Below are 22,345 nucleotides of genomic sequence, written 5' to 3'. Positions count from 1 at the left end.
GTTGCTTTTTAGGTGCTAGTCTTGCATAAATATTAGGTAATAATAACGCCTTCTAAGAACAGGGGAAAAACTGCCATGTGCCCTTTTCCTCACCTCTGTTTGTAAAAATAAAATGTAACCTGTGATTTGAATCTCTCCCCTGGATTGCATTTCTTGGGAGTCCCTGCGCAGCTTTGCAGGCTGCGGCAGCACAGCGCAATGGCACCATCGAGAGTGAAAAGCAACGCGTGGGGCCTCTAATCCCTTGTCCCAGTGACAACTCCGCTTGACGGACAAATACAGCAGTAGCTGAAACCTCCTCTTTTGGAACTGCAGATGACATTTTATTCTAGATGCATAGGCATTTCCACGACTGCTAGACAAAATTAGGAAAGGGATATATATGCACGTTCACCTCCAACATCAGCTGGGTGAATTCTTCGTTGCTGAGAAATGAAGGCTTCCAGTCCTGCTGAATTTCAGAAATCTCCGTCTGTGCCGAGACTTCTAGACAAATAAAACATTTTGGTTTTTTTAAATTCAAAAAACTTGTATCTTGCATGCCTATATATGAGTTGCTATGAAAAGACAGAAGTCCCATTTATATTCAAAAATTGCAGTTTTCAAGCATAGCATTTTGCATACAGAGACAATAATGACTCTCTAAACTGGGCCTGATCCTGAAATGTTTTCCTCATTTTTAACTCGGCTCAGCTTGACCTGACGTCAGTGGGAGCCTGTATTCACATAGCCATTGGCCTCAATCAGCCTTACACAGGTATTGATCAAAAGGTAAAACCACTTTGCATGAAATTAAAATCAAGGCAAGGATTAGCACATGTCAAATTGATATTTACATTTTCCAGCTTCAAAATTAGGATGCCAGAGAGAGCTAGGGTTCAGCCTACAGCTTCTGTGCAAAATAGGGAGCGGCAAGAAAACCCCTTCGGAGGAACCACAAAGGGCTGTGACCCCGAACAGCAGAGCTATTGCTCCGTTCTCCAAAATGTGAGCGGAACGTGAGCATTTGCAGCAGCCTTACACTGCTGCTGCCGCTAACCCCGTGCTCTCCTGTGCCATGCAGGGCAGCCCAGGAGAGGGAACAGAGCGCCAGCGTCTCATCCCAAATCCTGTCCTGTGCTGTCAGCCCATGAGACACCTGGGGAGGTTTTGCCCCGCTGTTGGCCAGTCCTGGCCTGGCAGCAGCCTGAGGATGCTTGCTCCCCGAGAGCTTTCCGTGGAGGGGTGCAGGCGCACCGGGGTAACAAGTCACGGCTTTGCACAAAACCTGGGGGTCGTACCAGGGGTAGCCGGATGCACCGTGGTGAGCTGTTTCCTTTGAAAAACAGCCACTCATGTTAGCTCTACCTGAGTCATACAGGGTCATGGGGGACAGATCTTATAATTCAGAGAGATTTGAGCTGGTTTCGGTCACTGCTCGCTCCACTTGTCTAAGAGCGCTCCCTCATTCAGCACTAGTAGTGAGGGGCTGCTGAGCACAGCCTGCCTTCTCCTTTCTGCACCGCCTGCTAATTAATCCTATTGATTAACACTTCCAGAGCATGTAATACCCAACAGTCCTTATTGGGAGCACATAGGCAAACTGGCCGGAGAAATGCAAATGGCTAAATGATATTAAAGACAGCAAATTGATACCAGTGCCTGTGCATACTGTCGCCCAGAAAGAAATCAAAGCCTCCGTTCAGGCTTTATTAGTGGAGCTGCAGCCGTCTGCTTCTACCAGCTTGTTCGCCTCGCTTTCTGCACCGCTGGGGGCTGTCACTGATAGCACGGCGGCTCTCCACAGCCCCCGTGGTCTTACACGGAGGTTTCAAAACCAGACTAAGGAAAAAGAGAGATCAGCCCTAATCATATTTTTTATTATGGTCTCAGAATATGGGATACTTTCAGCAGATCCGTAGCTTGGGAAAGCTGATATGCACAAAACAGTGACTGTTCAAAGAATTACTTGAGATTTAAGAGATTCTCCGGATTATAAAGAAGGAGGCTGTTTATGAAGCAAAAAAATCTGAAAATTGACCTCCTCCTTCGTTATAACTAAAATCTTGGTTTAGCCTACTAAATGAAAGGGAAATATGATTGAATAAACCAGATCCAAAGTACACCGAAGATAATAAACGTTTTTAAACGCTGATGCTTTGTATTATATTGTGTGACTACTAATCTAGTTTAAAAATAGATAACATTTGCTTTTTTTTTTTTAGCGAGTGCACAAAAACCAGTCGCAGTTTGACCCAATTGCTGTGGAAGGATTTGTGACTGTTAGCTTTCTTTTACCTAGTTGTTCTTCCAGAAATGAAGGGCCTTTCGGAGTAAATTATTTGGGCTATCAGCTACACTTGTCTACACTTATTCAAATGTCATGTGATTGTTCTTTGCTCGGCTTTATAATTGAGCATGTTCACATCCTCCTTTACTCTGCCTTGGGCAGCTAAAAAAAAAAAAAGATATGTTATTACTGTCATTTTTTAATAGGTATATACAATTATTAAACTTTGAGATGTCCTAGTCATGCCCTCCTGTATGAAATCATCTTGTCTGTGGCAAAAATTCATTTAAGGAGAAACTGTGCTCTAACAACAGAACCACTATAATTATTTCCTCAATAAGTTTGACATTTGTGACTCCATTATGTAGGGAGTAATGATATAAGAGGTTTTATGGTCTTTCCTGTTTCACCCAGAGCTCTCCAGGGAGTGAGGACAGGAGATGCCGGATGAGCAAAGGCGAGCCTGGGGATGCGGTCCATCAGCTCATGAGAGCCCTTTCTGTTTTGTGGGACCAGGGATGATCCCCACGGTCACCTCCTGAAGCCTCTTCCTCACAGGAACAGAGCAAGAAGGTCCCATTTTAAACCAGTGCCCCGATTTATAAGGGAGAAATGTTTCAATTGTCCGCTGCTGGCGGATGTCCACGCATCAGGGAGCCCGCAACTGCAAACTAGACCAACCAGCCTAGATCAGCAGCGTCAGAAATCTCCTCTGCCCTCTGTAAGGGCACGCGTTTAAGGGACTTGACTGTCACTGCTGTGTGCATTTTAAAAAATAAACTCCTGGCTTTCTGAGGCCAAACTTTACTATTGCAACTGCATGCTGTGGAAATGTGATGAGGCCCCTGCTTGTGCAAACCGCGTGAAGCACGCCAGCTATCTGCGGATGCAATTTGCTGAAACCGACTTCAAAAATAGGGGCCATTTCTGGTCTGAGTTTTCTGTTCACTGTGGAAAATTGAGTCCTACACAGTCCACTGAGGAGCAGGGGGGCTGAACAGATTGCTTCCCTGCATTTTTCTGCAGAGAAGCTGGGGTGAATGCTTTGCTCTTCTGCTCAGAATACTGCAAATTTCAAGGAAGGGAATCTTCCCTCTGGCCCCAAATCTCAGGGCACTGCCGCCCACCTTCCCTTGGTTCCTGACATTTACCCCCTTCTCTAGCAGGTTGAGAGTCATCCTCAACTAAAGAGCAGACAAGGAGATGGATTTGGGCAGTGCAGTGCCTGCAAATGATCTTTTTTGATGAGACAGAAAAAAAAATCCTTATGTTGGCACTTTTAGGCCCCTTGAGCCATTCTAATAATCACTGAAGGAAACAGGATATTGTAGTAACCGTCTGGCAAGTGCATGAAGAGTTGCAGTAAATCTTACCATTGTGTTTCTGCAGAAAGCCAATGACTTTTTCCAGCACAGTAGTTTTGTCCATTTTGCGAGTGTTGCCTGGAAGCATGGAGCTGAGCTCTTTGATGAGAACATTGAACTGATCGCGCCTCTTCTTCTCAGACTTGTTACGCGAAGCCCTGTAGACGGGGAGGGGGAAAAAAGGATCAGCAGACCAAGAGGAAAAATCATCATGTACCTCCTCTTTGGAGTGTATACACATGGAAATCAGCTTGCTGTGTGCCTCAGTGTGTGAAGGTTGACACCGGCCTCCAACAAAGCTGCAGAGACAAGTAGGAAGCAATTGTTCCTACCTCCTGCTCTTGTCTTTGGGTCCTCTTTAAAGTCCAGCAAGGAGATGGAGGCTCTGCTCGCCCCTCTGTGCTGCCTCTGGATGCTCTGGTTGAGCCTATCAGGTTGGCATTAAGCCCGTAGGTGAAGGAGCTCTGTCCATCTCCTAGGCATGCACAGGATCTTGAAAGTTCACGCAGCCTCTGAGGAGGCACTCAGAGCAAGAAGAAATAGAAATACTGCGACAACAGTAAAAGCATCCATAAAGGAGAAGAGTGGGGACTGGTAAAACTATGGGTCATACCCATCTGTGCAGTCTTAACAGGAGAGAGGGACCCCGGTCCTGCAGCTCAGCCATTGCGCTGGAGCTGGGCTGAGCTAGAGGGACCTGCCCGCTCTGGTCACAGGTCCTCTGGCTACCTCCAGGCTGGCTTACAGAGAGGAATCAGGCTGTTATCTTCCAGTCGTTAAGATCAGGGACCCGAGCAGAGGTTGCTGCAGCTCCCACCTAGTGCGTATGCCACTAGTTCAGTCTCCCTTCCAAGGTGACAAGGGCAAGCAGGAGGAAGGGCATCAGCACGTCTCATCCCAGCACGGACCGGGTCTGAGGGTGGGATGTGTTGCCAGACCTGGGGGCTCAGAAGTGCTAGCAGGGGTCACCTGCTTGCCCCTTATCTCTGCGTGCTGCTGGGCAAATCACGTAAGGTCACGGTTCCCCGACTCTTTAGGTGTAAAATGGGGACTGTGCAGCTTTCTTTGCCAGTCTTGTCTGTTTAGCTTGCAGACTCCTCAGAGAGAGCCTGCTTCTGCTGCTGTGTTTGAAGAGCTCATAGGAAGAAATGACCTGATTTCATTCGGGGTGTTTTGGCACCATCATAATACTGTCATTAAGGCTGTTGATAATCTTTTCAGCATGTGCACTTCATTTTTTAAAAATTATATGTCAACCTATACACGAGCAAGCGTTTTCTGAATTGTTCCCATGAATGCGACAATTGTTCTGCTTGGGGGGTATCACCCAGACTTCTGCAGCCATGTGAAAATAGAAATAAATATTACCCAGAAAGTTGGTCTGTTCTTCTGAAAGGTCCTCAAGCAGACAAGATTTGCCTTGTTAATTACGTAAAGATCTAAAAATCTGACAGGAAAGAAAAGCCAAGAGGCCGGTTCTCACTCTGAGTTTCTCAGTCCCAGCTAACTCTGCTGTACCTTGTAAGCAGCTCTGGATGCACACACCTGAAAATCAGAGCAAAATTTAGCCCAGCATCTACATCCCCCCCCCGCCAAGGACCAGGACGGCAATATACATTTTCAGCAGAGAAATCACTGCAGAGGCTTCTGGATGTTACTACTGACAGAGGGGTAATTTTTGTTTGTCTTGCTCTCAACCCTGAACACGCTTGGAAATACACTGGATAGAAGCCAACACTTGATTATTTTACAGCTTTGAACACAAGAGATTGGGTGGATACTGCCTGACTGATTTCAGCCTGTTCTTATTACAGTGCAAAAGGCTGTCAGAACAAGATGTGAAAAGCTCCAGCCTTATCCTATTTCTGTACAGTTCAAGGGGACGTTAAGAACATCAACATTTTACTTCCTCATAATTCAATCCTCAGTTCATTTTAAGCTTAAAGGGTCTTGATCTCCCTGAAAATAAAATAAAACACCAAACATCTATAGGGAAAGTGTTGCTTTTTCAAAAAAACAAAAAAAAGATGCATTGGCAGAAATAGAAAGTATCTATTTTTAACACTTGACATTTTATTCACAAAGGAAACATGAAAACTCCTCTAGTGGAAATAACTCCACCAAGATCTGAATCGATGATCACAGTAAAATCTTAAAAAGGAAAAAAATGAGGAAACAAACCCCCACAATTAGGTCATCTAAACTATCCCTGCACAGTTGTAAATGCTTTGTTCAGTCCAGTTGTAAATGTCTTAAATAATGCAGTTTTCATCACTTCCCTTGGAAGATTATTCCCTAGCTTTGCTTACTTCATTGCTAGGGCATATCATTTACAGTAAGCCAAAACAGTCTCTGTCTTAATTCCATACTATTCATCCCAGTTCTCCTCCCTCCTCGCTACTCCAAAAAACAACAACAGTGTATTCAAAGGGAAGAAGGAGACACATTATGAATAAAATCTGGAGTTTTAGTGAATACAGCTAAAGGCAATACAGGACAGCTTGAATTCAGAATGATCAAAATCACCCATTTAAAATGTGTTCTAGATAGCCACTTTTATTCTCTTACATATTTGCTGCTTGTTGTCTTAAAGACAGACTGATACTTGCTGACTAGTAACCATTACACCATGCTGATTGACAATGAAATGTGGCTTTACATTAAATTTCGTATTTCTTTTTTGCTGTCCGGGTGGCATACATTATACATGCATCCAAGCAAGTGACCATACCACATACCTTCTTTCAGATTCTTAAATTTACTTTTTATTGGAGTGGAAAATGGCAGGTGATAGTCCTTATTTATTAAGCACTTACTTATGGTTCACTTCAAGATGGTTTGGGCTGGAATTTGGAATTCTATTGAATTGCAAAAAATTTTTTTAAAAATAATTTACTATTAAAGCTAACGAAAAGAAAAATAGAGAAAAAAGTGCACAAAGCATGCTTTTTGTTTAAAAATAATAATTCTATAAAACAAAGTAAGCCTCATCTAGCATCAAAGAATTGAAAAAGAAATGATGGTTTCTGATCTCCAGAAGATTAGCAGACCTCAAAGAGGTCTTTGATGCTCCCAAGTGTAGTGCCATCGTACCCACATTTTAGTCCTTGTGTCTTTGGAGTGAAGTAACGCCTTAGGGAGTCAGAGGAGGCAGAATGGGGCTGAAAATAACCAGTGCCGTGAAGGAAGAGCTACGCATCTTGGCCAAATACTAAACACGGCCTGGCGGGGGGGGAGTGCAGGTGCCCCTCCGTGGGAGAGGATGGACCCTCTTCTCTGCACGGGTGGGATGTCTGTGTAAGACAACCTCTACGCACCTAATAAATTGCAGCAGGCAGTAAATGATGTGCGTGTGTTAGTCACACTTCCAACTCGAGAAGCCCAGTCTCTGGCTTGGGTCCATCCCCAAAGAGTTAGACCCAGAAAGTTCCAGCCTCACCTACTTGTTACTCAGAAAATGAAAGAAGAGAACAATTTTCTTGGCTTTTTCACCCTCTCTTCTGTTTCTCAGCACTGAGGGACCCAGTTCTTACACCAAATAGAAGAAAACAAAGAAAGCGTTTCCCCTGTGGTACGGGACAGATGAGAGTCCTCAGTTTTCAACACACAACAGCAAAATGTTCAGCCAATGGCTTCTCCCAAGTTTGACTCTCTGTAAAGCTTCGGAAGAAAACCTGTAGCTTTTAAATGAATCTGAATGGTTTCAGTATGCTGTAGTAACTATAGATCTGCATGAAGCCTCTTGTGATTTCAAACTTAATTTCAAATTTAGATAATTTAGATTTATTTTTTAAAGATACATTTCTAAATGTACTTAAATTACAATTCAAAGAAGCAATTTCCTTTTTTTTTTTTTTTTTCATTTTCAGAGTTATCATTTTTTTATCCACCTTGATAGAGGCCTGCCCCAGGGTATGACAAAATTTCCCTCCAGGAACAAATGGCATGAAAACCATACCAGATGGTGATGACAATCGCTGATAGTGGGGATACGTGTTATCCTATTTTTGTCTTATGGATTCATTTAATGCATTTAAAAAAAAAAAAACCCAACCAAAAAACAGTTAGCACACAAATATCTTGAAGATAATCAGGCTGTAAGCATGCAAAGCGGTGATGCAAGGTGGGGTCCCCTGTTCCCTGATCCCGGGGTGCCTGCCTGATTGGCCGATGGTTGGGCAGAGCCGTACCCCGTGTTGGCCCTCTCCCGGGCATCAACCCCCCCGTGAAAAGCAGCAGCAGCAGCAACGACTCCGGGGTCCAGCGGACCCCTGGCCTCAGCAGATCAGCCCTCGCAGGCCTAAGGGGAGGCGGTGAGGTCAGCGCTTTGCTCCTGGTCTCAAAGGCAGGCTTTCTGCAGCCTGAGCATGCACGCGTCAAGAGGAGGGAGCAAAGGGGAACGGTTGAGCTCGGTTGCAGCCTGTGCTGACCTATATTGGTGAGAAAAAGCTGCGGGGAGGAAAGAAGCGGAGAAGGAATCAAAAGAGATGAAACTGGATCAACTAGTTGTGCCTAGACTGGAAATACTCTCATTAGAGGGAACCAAGGGGAAAAATGCGAGCAACCCACGGCTCTCTCTAAAGCAATTAAACTGCAGGCTGCGGTATTGATAACGTGTCCAGAAAAAAAACCCCTCCAACGCTTCCGAACAGCTTTTCTGCAGATGCCAGTCAGATCTGACAGTTATTAAGAGTTTTATTGTCATGGGTCTTCTGCCTTGAAACACACCCTTCCCCTCCCAACAAAGTGTTCACAACAATTTCCCACCAACTGGGACTTGATGATGGAGTGCAGAATGTATGTGAATAAAGGTTTTGTGCCAGTTTAGGGCTGACACAGCACTTTTCGTGGTCTTTCTCTGCTCTGAAGGTAACTTCTGGGTGTTTTCATTATTGTGAGATAGGCATTGCTGAATAAATGACCATCATAATAGGGAAAAACCAACTTCTTTAGTTCTTTCTATTTTGCAAAATGCTTTTTTTTTGGTAAAACCCCCATATTTTTATACACTTGGGAAGCTCAGATGATGTATTATAGCAGCAGGAGTACATTGTTGGTTCTTCGTTCTCATGTTCTGCAGTAATGTGAAGAAAACGATCAATACCTTCGCTTTTTTTGACATTTTCCACAGGAAAAATTGCTACGTTATTTTCTTCTTACAGGGTAGCCAAGAATAGGAATCTGTGAGATGGCAGTTTTTCAAGTTGTGCTTGGCTGTATTTTACTCTCTCTCTCTTTGATTAATTGATTATGGATAAAACGGCTTCTGCAGCAACAAACAGTATCAAGCACATCACAAGTTAAACAGAGAGTTATAAAAGAAAAAGTGCTCACCTCTTTGCCCTGTCTTTCTCATCTTCATCCATTAGATTGTCTAAGCAGTTTTTTCTGTTGAAGGAATGCGAGAATCATTATGAAATGCCATTTTGTTAGCTCTACTTGCAGGTTAATCTCAGAGTCACTCTATTTCATTTTAATAACAGAGTGATGATATCCAGGTCAGATAAATGTGTCAGCAGTGCTTTATGCCACAGTCCTTGATTTTAGGAAACATCCATTGTGGATAATGTTATTCCTGAGCATCATGCTAGCCTTAGGGGCTCCAGCCAGGGATCAAGGCTCCCAGACACAACCTGGTGCACCAGCACAGTACAAAACCAGTTACTTTCTGGGTGATTTTTTGGTGTGGAGGTTACTTCCTGCAAATTTGCAGACTGGCTGAACCCTGTGGTCTAGCCCAAGTTGAAAAGGAGTTTTCAGCGGCCCTCGCGCTCCCCTAAAACCCATCCCCACCGCAAGAGCCAGCATCGCTGATGCCTCTGACTCCTCAGGTAGAGCTTCCTACTGGGAGGCTCTTCATCCTCCTCTGTGGGCCCTGACCCGAAGCCCAAAGAGATGGCATAACTATACTGAATTACACCCCAAATTCAAAGTGTCCTCATAAATCCCAGTGCCTAAACCACGCTGTGAAAAAACCCTCACACAGCCAGGAACAGCTGACGGACCGCCCGCCTGGTGGTGCCAGCACCGAGCGTGGGGACCGTACTGTCCTCGTCACTCTCTTTGCTAAGCTTCATCAAAACATTGTGACCTGCTGTCAGGTTTATAGTCCAATTGCTCCAGCAGTTTGAGCCGTAAGGAGAAAGTACTCCGAGCACAAGATGTGTTCATAAAGCCACAGAGTAAAAGGGGGTAAATTGGGTAAATTAAGGAAATCTGTGTAGGCAAGGTGAAGTGAAAAATACAAGAGCAGCCCACCTGAAGGCTGAGATCCTCAGACACACTTGTCACCAGCTCACTGCCCTCCTCTCCTTTGCTCTGTGGCCTTACGAGAAAGGGATGCTCGAGCCATAACCACTTCAGCCCCGTGCTGCTGCAGCCTCTCACGGCACCTCGCGCCCACGTCGGGCACAAAAGCCGTGTGCTGCTGCTGCATCCCACACAAATATTTTCTGAACTGGCAGCACAATGCTGCTACAAACCAACCCTGGATATTGTCAAAGCGGTGGTGTAATGACAAGCAATGATAACACTCGTTTTCAAAAATCAATGTTTCTCATTTAATGAGTCCTCAACATGTAAGACATGAATACAATTGGATGGGGGGGGAGGAGGGAAGTTAATTGTTATGCATTATTTAAGCTCATGGTATTTTCCACATATGAGTCACACATAAATTTGTCTGTTTAAAGAACATTTTATGAAAAAACAGGAGTGAAAACTTTTTGATAGTAAGAACAGTGGATAAATTCCCTCCTCCTGCTTCTAGTTCTCTTACAGCAATATTCCACCTGCTCATTACTCAACAGTTAGCTAAGAACATGAAACTACCTTGTAATTTTTTATCAAATATAAGAGTAATGAGGAGTTAAAACCACGGGTCACTGATTGGAGGGTGAAGCTACTACGTGGCATTCACCTCTTTGATGGAGGAGCATAAATAGGAAATATGAAGGCCGAGAGACTGGCTTTTTTAGTCATTACTGTCAAATTTAAGTTGCTGAATTCTATTATACAGAACAAAATAACAAATAGTACCATGTAATTTTTAGATGTTTTTTCATGTATTTATTTGGCCTTGCAAAACAGCCAAGTCAGCCATATCACAATCCATATTTTAGACTAGGAAAATTTAGAGACCCAGTTAAATTTTATTTACCAGTGTTTAACAAGTACTTTAGATGGTTATTTGCCCAATCCCAGAATCACACTGCTAGCCCAAGAAGTGCATTTTCAAATAATTCCAGCTAAAATGTAGTGACAAAATTCAATGGGTTCTGTTGTTATTTGCTCACTTATTGCAACCAAAATGTTCACCTATGCTATTCAAGAGTAAAGAATGCATCAGTAATATGGCAAGAGTTAGCATTTAGGATTTTGCTGTCTTTCTTTGCCAGACCTTTGCTTAAAATGCTCTGTTGCGCGCATCCGTGTTGAATCTAGGGCGTGACAAGCAAAACAGGGCAGTGTCAGCAGAAGAAGTCACTTTCTCTGAATCCCGGAAGGTTTTCCTCTGCTGCACCAAGGCCTCCTCTGGTTGTAACAGATTCCCAGGAGAAAGCAGGACATGGGGACGAGAGCTCTGGGTGGCTCTGAGGAAGGATGGGGGGCAGATGGGGCAGTCAGCATCAGTGCTGCTCAGCCCCGGATGCTCTGGAGGGGCACAATGTACCTAATGGAAAGGGGTTTCCTACCCTATAAACCATCAAGGAGTCGTTACACTGCTGGGAAGCCTCTACCCTTATGAGAGAGCAACAGGTCTAACTGGTGTGTTCTGCCAAGGATTTGGCTAGATCTGTAAAGCAATTCATGGCCAGCTTCCAGTAAACAAGGTTTCTCACTGACTGACATGAAATTCTGGACCTGCTGTGCTGTTGCTAGTGTTAGACAATATCTAATTGTCATTTTGCTTCTGTTTGCTCACACGGCAAAACCTCCAGAGCATTGTAAGCATTGCTAACAGCGTTTGCCAGTACATATGTACCATATGAACTGAAAACTGTTCTCAGTAAAATAGATACGGCAGAGTATACAACTGCTGCAAACTGGTGCTGCCATCCCTCTCCTGAGCTGCACCAGATGCTGGCTTACAGCTGGAGGAGAAAGCCATGGCATGGAACTTAGGTACGTGCTTAGTGCAACCTGTTTGTTTTACACTATCCTCCCAGTCCTTCAACTGGGAGGGTCCCGAATAGCAAACTGGAAATCTACTCTCTCATCCCCATCAGTGCCTGGTTTAGGAGGCAATTCTGGCTTGTTGCAATGACAGAGGCAGTCAGTAATTGCAAAGAGGTGACATAAAAAACAAGTAGCACAAGGATTTCTCAAAATTTGAACAATCCTTTCATGCTAACAAAGAGAATTTGGAAACCTATGGGTAACAACACCACATGATATAACTCCTGCCAACAGAGTATTTAACAGTGACAGTTACATTTGGAGCTTCATTAATATCTTCATTATCTACAAGGAGTGAAAAAGCTATTACTCAAAAAGATGGGAACCACCTGGAATAAGGTGGAGAAAGCTCATGTACTCCCATCCTGATGGTACTCAGACAGACACGCAGAAAGATGCATACCCACAAGCGGGGGAAGAGTGGCATTTTGGAAACAAAAGAATGGTTAAACTGTTAACCGTGTACCCCCGGCTTAGTTATCAGATGGAGAATTATAGCATAAACATCCCCCCCACATTCATTCATACAATGAGTAGTCGCTTGGGAAAGAAGTAATTCAGGCAGAGTGCCAGCTGGCTCCAGGGACTCTCCAGAAAAAAGGTTGCACATGTTTATTTTGATACAGTCTATTCCCAGTGGACACAAAGCTTGCACTATAAAATTCATCTGGCACAGATCACCTTATCTTGCACTGGAAACATATTTTTTTAGTGAGTTAAACTACTACTTTTCTTTGTCACTGAGGTTGGTTTCTCTCCTTCCTGTCCTACTGCTTATAAGGATACACTATAAAATGACTGACACTGAAATGTAAGTACTCAGCTGTTGATTTCCCACTAAATTGCCACGTGGCCAGCTAATCTCAGTTCCTACAAATCAGCCTGACATTTAACAAGAATTTTTAATCATATTCATTTAACTCAGCTGAATTAAATCAGAGACGTAAATCTCCATTTGAGGTGCTGGGCTGTGCCTGAGGAAGCCTGGTGAGAAACCATAGTGCTTGTGCTCCTCCAGCCCTATACTGGGCAGCTGGGGGGACGACTGGGTTTTTCCTCCCCTCTCTGGCGTGGTGGGGTATCTGCCTCCACCACCCCACAGGCCTGCTTGGGCTATTCAGCCACTTGTACAGGAGATGCTCAGCCCTGGGGAGAGGGGTGCTACCTGCCATACCCTGGTGCTGCTTCCCACCCACTACAAATACACCTGAGCCCTCCCTCGGACCTCACCCTCAGACCACTTAGGATGCTGGTACAATATCACCGTCCTAAGTAAAGGTGATGATATTGAACTTGGAGAACAAGCCTCTCACAGGCAGGGGATGGGCAAGGGTTGTACCGAAAATTGGGCCCCCGCGAAGAAACATCTTGAACTAACTTCTGGCCTCTGGGCAGACTCTCCCTAATGACTGTTAACCTTGTGAGGAGGGAAGAAAAAGAGCAACAGGGTGGAGGGGAGACACGTCCCGGTGCCTTCCAGGCACATCGCTCAGCCTCCAGTGCCCATCTCTGCTGAGTGTTATATCTGCAAGACGCCGAGCGCTGCCTCAACAGGGAGCTAGCCTCTGGTTCCCTCTTTGAGGGGGACGAAAGAGGCTGTTAACGAAGAGCTCAGCATTTCAAAGAAGGCATGAGGGTATGTTCAGTGGTTCAGGATTTAAAGGCCAGGTCCATTCATGTGCCTGGGAAGGGAAAGCAAGCAATGGTACCCCACGCACAGTGAGTAGAATCCAAGACATAGGAAGAAGGCACCAGAGGGGAGTACAGGCTCTGGGCATGAGCCAGGACGGACAGTTTCTGGCCACCCATTAGCACAGGGGACAGTGCCCCTGCACGGGGATGATGGACAAGATCTGATGGGCACTGTGGTCAGACAATGGCATTGTCCCATGGGTGCTCCACAGCGTGGGCTAGGTGGGCACTTGCCCACACTGGGGAGCACTGCTGTGGCTTGGCACTTACAGCTGTTCCCTTCTTCTCAGCTAGAGCAGAGCTCTGAAATGACGTAACACACACTAATACATAGAGTATTTCCCTTCCACACCTTGCTGGGGGGCAAAGAGAAAGATTAGCAAATGGGAAGTGGCAGGAAAGGTCACAGGGTGACAGGCAAGAAGTGACAGTCTAACCATTTTAAATGCCTTGTTCCATGTTTCTCTGACGTGGATGAAGCACTTGAATATCCCACCATGAGGGCCATGACATGAACACACAGAGGAAGGATTTGTATAAAGACAAATCAGAATAAATCAAAAGATTTATAGACACATCCAACTTAACTGCGCCCCTCCATCCTTATTTTTCAGATGTAAACCTGTGAACTGTTGCAAGATCGTGCTGGAATCCATAACTAAATACAGCACAATCCCACCTGTAGCAATCAAAATTGATTTATCAAGATGTAAACAGAGTAGCCTTAAGAAAACTTAAGAAAAGATAGTAAAAAAAAAAAAAAAATCACTTTCCCGATGATATACGTTGTTATTTGAGAAAGGACTGTGACTTTTCAGTGGGAGGATAGCAGTCTGCAGTTACCATGGGTCATGTAATGCTGCAATTATTATGGGAATTACTGTTTTTATGGGTAAAAGAAAAATGCAGTAGCATAGTAAGTGTCCAGCTTTACAGTTACGGCTGTTTTTGCCTGATGGTGTGCATCTTAGTCTTCCTGCATTCAACAGATTACTACATTTTGTTTACACTAGAGAAGAATTGTTTAGAGGTTTCCAAAAAAGAAAAGAAAAAGAAAACTTTTTGAGAAAATATTGGACTTCATGAATCTCATAGGCTTCTCCATGTTTCATACATATGTGTACAATGAATCTTTAGATGGTAATGGGCTTAAAGCAAAACACACATTCAAAAAATCCAAATGTGGACAATTAAAATGATGGAATTTGATATAAATTAATGCTCCACTCTTCTGAACTGGGGATGGCAGGGAGATACTCACAAGTAATTTAGCTGAGTATTATGATATTATGACGAAGAGAAGTAAAGGCTCAGAACATATTCTGGGTTTATTCTTTACATTATTCCCATTTAGTGGGAAGAAGTATTCTTTTCTGTAGGTCAGAAATGTTACTCCTATTGCTGTGTGTTATTTGACAGCTTCCCCCCTCTACCCCGGTGCCAGTTGAATTTTAGGGTGAGTCGCCTGCAAACTGTCTATGGATGTGGTGTAATTCACATCAGTTTAAGTCAGGAATGAGACGGCTGACGTCAGCAGCACCGTGATGGAACATGGCCAGGGTAAGTGAGAGGAGTCCTTTATCTCTAGCTTATGAGCAACGCGTAAAGTTTGTGTGGCGCTTAGGATCTCTGATGAAGATCAGCACATACATGCTTGTTATCTTCCTTATTATTATTATTATTACTGAATGACTAAAGCCATTCAGACTTCAGTGAACAGGCTAAGTGAATCCCCGGGTTCAACTGCTGCTCTGCTCTCCCCTCGCACGGCTGGAAACAGAAAGGCAAACAAATTAAACTAACATTAATCAGCAAAGACTGCCATCTGTATAACTCGGAGCACTTCTCCGCGTGCCCGTCCCCTTCCAGCAATGCTAAATAGGATTAGCCTTCCGTGGGTGGACGAGGAAAGTAGGTCAGTTTGGTAACATCGCTGCATGCGACGAACGGAGGAGGATGTGACTGCGATGGTCTGCTGGCAGCCCTCTCGCCTTCTGAATGTGCCGTGGCAGTGAAGCACCTGGGCTTGCCGTGGGGTGCACGAGGCGGCTCAGACCCCTGCGTCCCTGCAGGACGACACCTGCCTCTGGTAGAAGTGGGGGTTTTGCAAAGCATGGCCAGTGCATTGGAGTTAATGGGTGCATTTCAACAAGAAAACTGAGGCATGGGGCAGCTTCAGGCTTAGTTACTACCAGTTTGTGCACAGCCAAACATTTGTCAAAACTTATGCATGCGCAAAGTGAAAAGTGATGGTAAATCATCTGGTGGAGGTGTTGTCTTTCTGTATCGACTCTATTGGGTGTATAGGCATGGTGGCAGGGAAGCCAAAGCTCACCTAGAGTTGACACTTGCAGGGCACATCAAGGGCAGCAAGAAGAGCTTTTGCTGCTATACCAGTAGTAAAAGGTTGAACAAGGAAAGTATGGGAGTGCTGCAGTATTGGTGATAGGTGGGGAGGTGAATTAGTGACAGCAAAGGCACGTAAGGCTGAGGTGCTGATGCCTTCTTTGCTGCAGTCTTCACCAGCAAAGTCTCCCAGGCCTCTGTGTTGGAGGCAGGGTCAGGGAGGAGCAGAAGGACCAGCAGCAGGTGAGGGTCAACTCAGAGAACTTAACGGAGCTTGAGGGAAGTTGACCCATACAAGTCAATGGGGCCTGACCACCTGCCTCCATGGGTGCTGGGACAGTTGCTGGTGTCCTTGCTAGGTTAATATCTCTCATCTTTGAGAGGTTGTGGAATCAGGGGAGGTCCCTGATGGCTGGAGAAAGGCAAATGTTGCCTTCAAAAAATGCCAAAAGGGTGATCCAGGGAGCAACAGGCCAGTCAGCCTCACTTCAGTCCCTGGGAAATCATGGATTGAGTCCTCTTGGAGCACATCTCTGGACACATGAAGGAGAAGGTGATCAGAAACAGTCTGCATGGATTTACCAAGAGTAACCTGACTGCCTGCTATGATGAAATGACAGGATGTGTGGATGGGGAGAGAGCAGTGGATGTTACTTATGTAAACTTCATGCTCAGAGGCACGGCTGTCGTCATGAGGGGAACCCAGAGGGGCTGGAGGAAACAGCTGACAGAAACCTCATGAAATTCAATGGGGACAACTGCCAAGTCATGCACCTGGGAGTGAAGAGGCTTGGGCTCTGATACAGGCTGGAGATGGACTAAACAGGCAGCAGGTCTGCAGGAAAGGCCCGAGGAGTCCTGGTAGGCAGCAGGCAGCATGTTGTGCATGAACTGGTGGTGTGCCTTGGTGACGAGGATGGCCAACAGCACCCTGGGCTACATGAAGTGCACAGCCTGATCAAGGAAGGGGATTATCCCACTTGACTCAGCACTTGTTAGACCACATCTAGGGTAGTGTGTCTGGTTTTGGGCCCCCCAGCACAGAAAAGATGTACATTAACTGGAGGGAGCTCAGCAGAGACCCCCTAAGGCAGCAGGGGCTGGAGCACTTGCCCAGTGAGGAGGTGCTAGGGAAGCTGGGCTGGTTTGGTCTGGACCAGAGATGGCTTTGGGGCACCTTACAGTCCCCTAGTTCCTACAAGGAATCAAGGAGGAGCTGGAGCTGGGCTCCTCACAGCGGTGCAGGATGAGAGAGTGAGAAATAATGGGCATAAGAAGAAAGAAGAGAGGAGAACCTTTTCTCCATGAAGACAGCCAGGCAGTGGAGCAGGTTGCCCAGAGAGGCTGTGCCACCCCACCCTTGTTGGTTTTCAAAACCTAGCTGGACAAAGCCCTGAGCAGACTGATTGGACCTCAATGGTGGCCCTGCTTGGAGCAGGAGGTTGGACCGGAGACCTCCTGAGGTCCCTTCCAACCTGAATTGTCCTGTGACTCAGGATCTACTGAGCTGGCTACCACTGGGAACATCCTAAGCATATCAGTCCCCCTGAATTAGTTCCTATATTATACATGTTCCTGAACTCTATTTTATTATGCTTTTGCTCTTCTGTGCTACAAATAGCTTGTGCACTGTCTCCCCTACACTGACATCCCTCCTGCTTTATAAACCTGCCTTCTAGGAGAAAAGACTGTGAGATACACATCTTAACATTGTATGTCTGTATGTCAGGTGTCTGTCATGTCACTTTTAGACATCGATTTAAAAAAATAAATCACTTTATGATAGAATTAGCAAAAAAAAGAAGAAAAATGCCTCTCATGAGAATGGCCCTTGACTGCAAAACCTGTTATTTTTCTCTCTCTCCTTCTCATGTTCTTAATCTGGTTTAGGTATTTATAAAACTTTAATCCTCATAGTATCAGAAGTCCCAAATGTACAAAGACTTTAACATGTGCTTAACTCTGTACTGCTATAAGAAGTCCCTCATGTATGTATATCTTTGCAAAATCCAGGCCTAAATGTGGAGGTAGAGCTGCACAGATTATTTTGTAATTATTAGCTCTGAAATCTTCCCTTGAAAATAGTCTCAGTTATAAAGTATTCACAGTTGTAAAAAAAAAATAAAAATCTGTTTATTTGCTTCTACAAATGTTTAAATAAGTAGAATAATATAACAACTGACCTATGATCTTCTGATGGTCAAATGCTCAGCCAGTACAGGCAAACTGGCAGAATAGGAGAGTATAACACTCTAAAGATTTATTTGTCAAAAACTCAAGGATTGTTGTTTTGTTTGGCACAAATTACCTGCGAAACGCTAACACAAGCAGAAAATCAGTCTTTTTCGATGGGACTGTTGTAAAAGTTGCTCTCTTTTTTTTTCTGGCAGCAATAGCCTTGACAAGATCCTTTTAATCCTTTCCATCCAATTAAACAGGCTACAGCAGCACTGGAGTATAAAGCAAGATGTCCAGGAGCTGACATAGGTTGGTCTCATTCCCCTCACTCTGTTTGCTTGCTTGTTTGTTTGTTTGTTTGTTAACCACGGCTCTCAAAGTACCTAATTATTCTTCTTTTAAAGTCTCTGTGCCTGGGAGTAATTTCACCAACAGCAGAGAAATTTACTCCAGAAGGGAATTCTGAATTTTTGACAGTGCTGTCAAATTAATTGTCACAATTTGCACCAGCTGCGGTGGTGTCCCCTCCATATGCAAGATGCTGATATAAGAGGCCACACGTTTCTGCGGAGATTTCAGCAGGAAAGCAGAAACTAATCACAAAGCCAAATTTCCTTCTAGTTTTAGGTACCTAACCTGATGTGGCAGCTTCCTCTCCATTTAATAGGACCTGGGGTGAAGGATTGTCCTCGCCTTCTCCTCGCCCTGGTGGGGCCTTGCTTGCTTCTTCAACCAGCAAGAACCAGTGGAGCCAGCTCCAAGGAGTGGACTGGGACTTAAGCCAGGCAACGAGTGCTCTCCTTGGCCTTCCCCGTCCTCATGGGTGTCCCAGCATGGTGACGCCCATGGGAACTCAGCTGCTCTGCCATTGATGGTGGCCAGAGGTGGGAGGTATGGGGGAAACACAACCAACCCTCCACAGAGCCTGCAAGAAGCAACAACTTCCCTGCCCTGTGCAAGAGGCAAAGCTGTGGCCTAAATCTGCTGCTGTATTGGGAGGGGGGGAAATCCCTATACAATATAAAGAAATAAATACAGATATCAACAACAATAATCCCATCACTTTTGTGTTAACAGCTTGATAACATATCTGCTTATAACTCACACACTGCATTAAATTTTCTGGTCTACAGTAACTATCATATTCCTGTCAGCAGAACTAAATATTTAATCATCTGGGGAGATGAATCATGAAAAGCTGTTTTGGGGAGATATTTTAAAGCGGACAATTTGTTGTCATTTAATTTTGAGAAGTTGCTGTCTCCTCTCTTCAGGAGGGACCCTGCAAGACTGTGACCATACAGACTCTTGCTCTGTATGGCTTGCTGTCTCCCTTGCAGGTGAACCATGTAACCTACAGGGTTTTAAGGTCATTTCTGACAAGACCAAGGCAGGAGGGTGCAGTCAGCTCAGGGTTTGGCTGGGCACCACTAAGTCTAGAGCCTTAAGGAGGCCAGAGACACACAACCTCCCTGGTTGCATGGCACCTTGTGAACAGATGCTCTCCGGTTGCAGTCCCCTAATTTTGTGTCTGAGTCCATAAACCTGCTGAGAGTTCAGACACAGCATCAGACCAAGGCTGCATCTGTATTTTGCACCATCTCAAACGCTTAAGCCCTTGAGTCCCTCCTATGTCAGGCTGAGCCACGCTCCAGCTGTGGTGCTGGCACGTCCCCACCGATGTGCAAAGTGCCGCTGTTCTCAGCCTCTTCATGCTACCAGTGGTTCCCATTTTTACAAAGTTTCTCCAGCGTGATGTAAAATTCAGATCAGGTTTTACAAAATGAATCTCCAAGGAAAAAGGATAATTATTAAAGAGCTTCATTAGTGCTTTGCAATCTTAATTATGATAATTATATTTTTGTAGCTAATATAACTGAACTCCTGCTTTTAAATCCCATTAATGAGCATTTTTAATCCTTCTCCTACTGGGCCAACAAAACCATAATGTTGAACTTTATATTTACACAGGGCACTATTTTTAATAAAAATGATGCACTGTTTACTTAGGATTTCCATTTTCCCTTTTGTCTGCACTTTGAAGGTGCACCTTCTCCCAGGATGCAAGAAATGCAGAAGAGCAAAGATGACTTCAGCAGGTTGGGCTCCATTTCCCTTCCTGGCAACAAGAGAGCACAGCCCCTGCACCAGGATGGCAGCTGCTTGTGGATACTGGCTGGTGTCAGGGAAGCCTGCAGCACCGCTGCAGATTTAAAGCCCTTTTTCCTGAACAGCCAAAGCTTCTCCCCCTCTGGGTCTCCACGTGGACTTCAACAAGAGGGTGCGCACCATGAGAACAGGCAGAGGATGCGACCCGCTGCATGAAAGAGAGACTTGCCAAGAGGAGGAGAGCAGGTGGTTGCTATGGGACTGCACTGCCATACCACAGCGGTCCCGCGGGCAAGGAGGAAATCGAGGGGTCACAAGAGCCATGTTGCGCTGGCCAGATGCATGGCAGCAAGGGGATGTCAGAGCAGCCTGGCTGCCATGGGAGCCCACCGGCACTCTGCTAGCAACCACGGCCATCCCACCCCACCGGCACTTGTCACGGCCCCACTGCGAGCAGGCAGCAGCCAGTGCCCTGCCCGTGCCTGCTCTGCATCACGCGCTCTGAAAACGTGTCACCTCATCCTCCAAAGCAGCTGGCACTGGCCAGCATCAGCCAGGTAGGTGAACTGCAGGGGTATGATTTAATACTGAGGTCTGATGCACCTATTTCCTTCTCTTTGGGTTGTAAGCGATGGTCAGGGGAAAAGGTGGCAGCTGTGGGAAAAAGTCAAAAGAAATCTCAATAAAAAAGAAATTCCTAAGTTCACAAACTATTTATCATCTGGTGTGTGAGCAGGAAAAGGCACCTGCCCAGCCAGCTACTGGAAATCTTGAAAAGTGCCAGCAAGTGACACCAGTATAAATGGTCTTTTCTGAGTACAGTTTATAATCCCTGATAGAGCAGAATTTGCTGCTGTGCCCTACATTATAAACCACCCACCACCACCCAGATGCAATGGACTAGTGGAATTTTTTTATGAGTCTGTTTGCAGCCAAATATTTTACAGTTACTAACACAGAGAGAGCATAAAAGATCAAAGAGGGAAGAGCATACAAATTCAGATATCTCAATAAAGAAATGAAAACAATAAAGCATATATTGAATATTATCTGCCCATTAATCTCTGGAGTAAATTCAGAAAACTAATTAAAAGCTTCTACACAGATAAATGATAAGCTTCTTTATTCAATAAGCTCAACATACGAACAAACAGAGGTTTGTGTTGATATCATCGTTATTAGCAATTGCATTAAAGCAAATGATTTTTGCTGTGCTACTGGGAATACAGTGATTTGAAAAACAAAATGTTAAAAGATGAAAAATTCAGACCTTTACTGTACCGCACATATCACATTTCCTATTCTTTTTTTATTTATTTCAGGTAATGATAACTCTTACGGGTCAGCACAACAAAAAACATAAGACATGAAGAAGAGAAAATAAACCCAAAGCCTATACAGTAGCAGGAAAAAAATCTCTGCATAATCATCCTCCAGTGGAAGTCGAGCCTTCCCACATGGCAATTTCTCTAATTCATCAGTGCTTACCGCACCTTGTGTCCTTTTTTTCTGCTGTTGGCTTCAACACTCGCAGGGGATTTTGTCTGAATTTTATAGGGAGGTTTTGCCTCCTCAACCGTAATTGATAGATGTTCTATTTTTGTGGTGCAACACTGCTGTCTTGCATGATGTGGCGTGGCGGTGCTGCGTGGGGAGCTTGCAAGGCAGCCAGCCTCCCCCTCCCTCGGTGCGCAGGGAATAGCCCCTGTCCCAGGCATCCCTTTAGACGGGTGCGACTTGGAAAAGGAGGATCCAGAGGAACACTTAAGACAACAAAATTTTACAGCTTAAGCTGTGTGCTTAATTTTAATGCGGAGCCTGAAAGAACTCATTTCAATATAAAGTTGGTCCTGAATCTGATTATTTAGGATCAATTAAAACTGATCTGGCTTCAGAATTCATATATCCTCCTAGGGATCCTACACAAGGAAAGAACTTTAAAAACTCAATTTTTTTAAATTTTTTTTTTTTTTATCCATAGTTCATTCCAGTGACCCGGGCTGATTAGCATAGTAAAAGCTTTACACTGATGAAAAGGGGGAATGAGAGAGAACTATAACTGCTTTTGTTTATATTTTTTTTCATACACCAGCATCTTCCTACTTCATATTGTACATTAAACTCTCCCTATTGACCAAAATGAAACAGAGATTTCAAAAAGTCTTGGGCTGATGTCCTCTTGAACACAGGCTAAATGCAGGTTATAGTC

The 22,345-nt window shown here is 44.7% G+C and overlaps 1 protein-coding gene across 4 annotated transcripts in view; it reads right to left on the bottom strand.

Moving 5' to 3' along the window:
• The window catches only part of NPAS2 (neuronal PAS domain protein 2), a 106,125-nt gene that overhangs the window by 44,656 nt on the left and 39,124 nt on the right, over window positions 1-22,345 (bottom strand). For all 4 annotated transcript variants that reach the window (XR_012832734.1, XM_075738185.1, XM_075738193.1 and 1 more), the window contains 3 exons: window positions 8,968-9,021; window positions 3,643-3,791; window positions 395-486 (listed from right to left, as the gene is read on the bottom strand). Coding sequence is in view for 3 of the 4 variants with exons in the window: in XM_075738185.1 (XP_075594300.1) it covers window positions 395-486; window positions 3,643-3,791; window positions 8,968-9,021 (295 nt within the window). In the remaining variant the exon portion in view is untranslated. The remainder of the gene's footprint in view (window positions 1-394; window positions 487-3,642; window positions 3,792-8,967; window positions 9,022-22,345) is intronic.

The sequence above is a fragment of the Balearica regulorum genome, chromosome 1 (assembly GCF_011004875.1).
Source record: "Balearica regulorum gibbericeps isolate bBalReg1 chromosome 1, bBalReg1.pri, whole genome shotgun sequence".
NCBI classification, from domain to species: domain Eukaryota; kingdom Metazoa; phylum Chordata; class Aves; order Gruiformes; family Gruidae; genus Balearica; species Balearica regulorum.
This window is presented reverse-complemented; position numbering and strand designations above follow the sequence as displayed.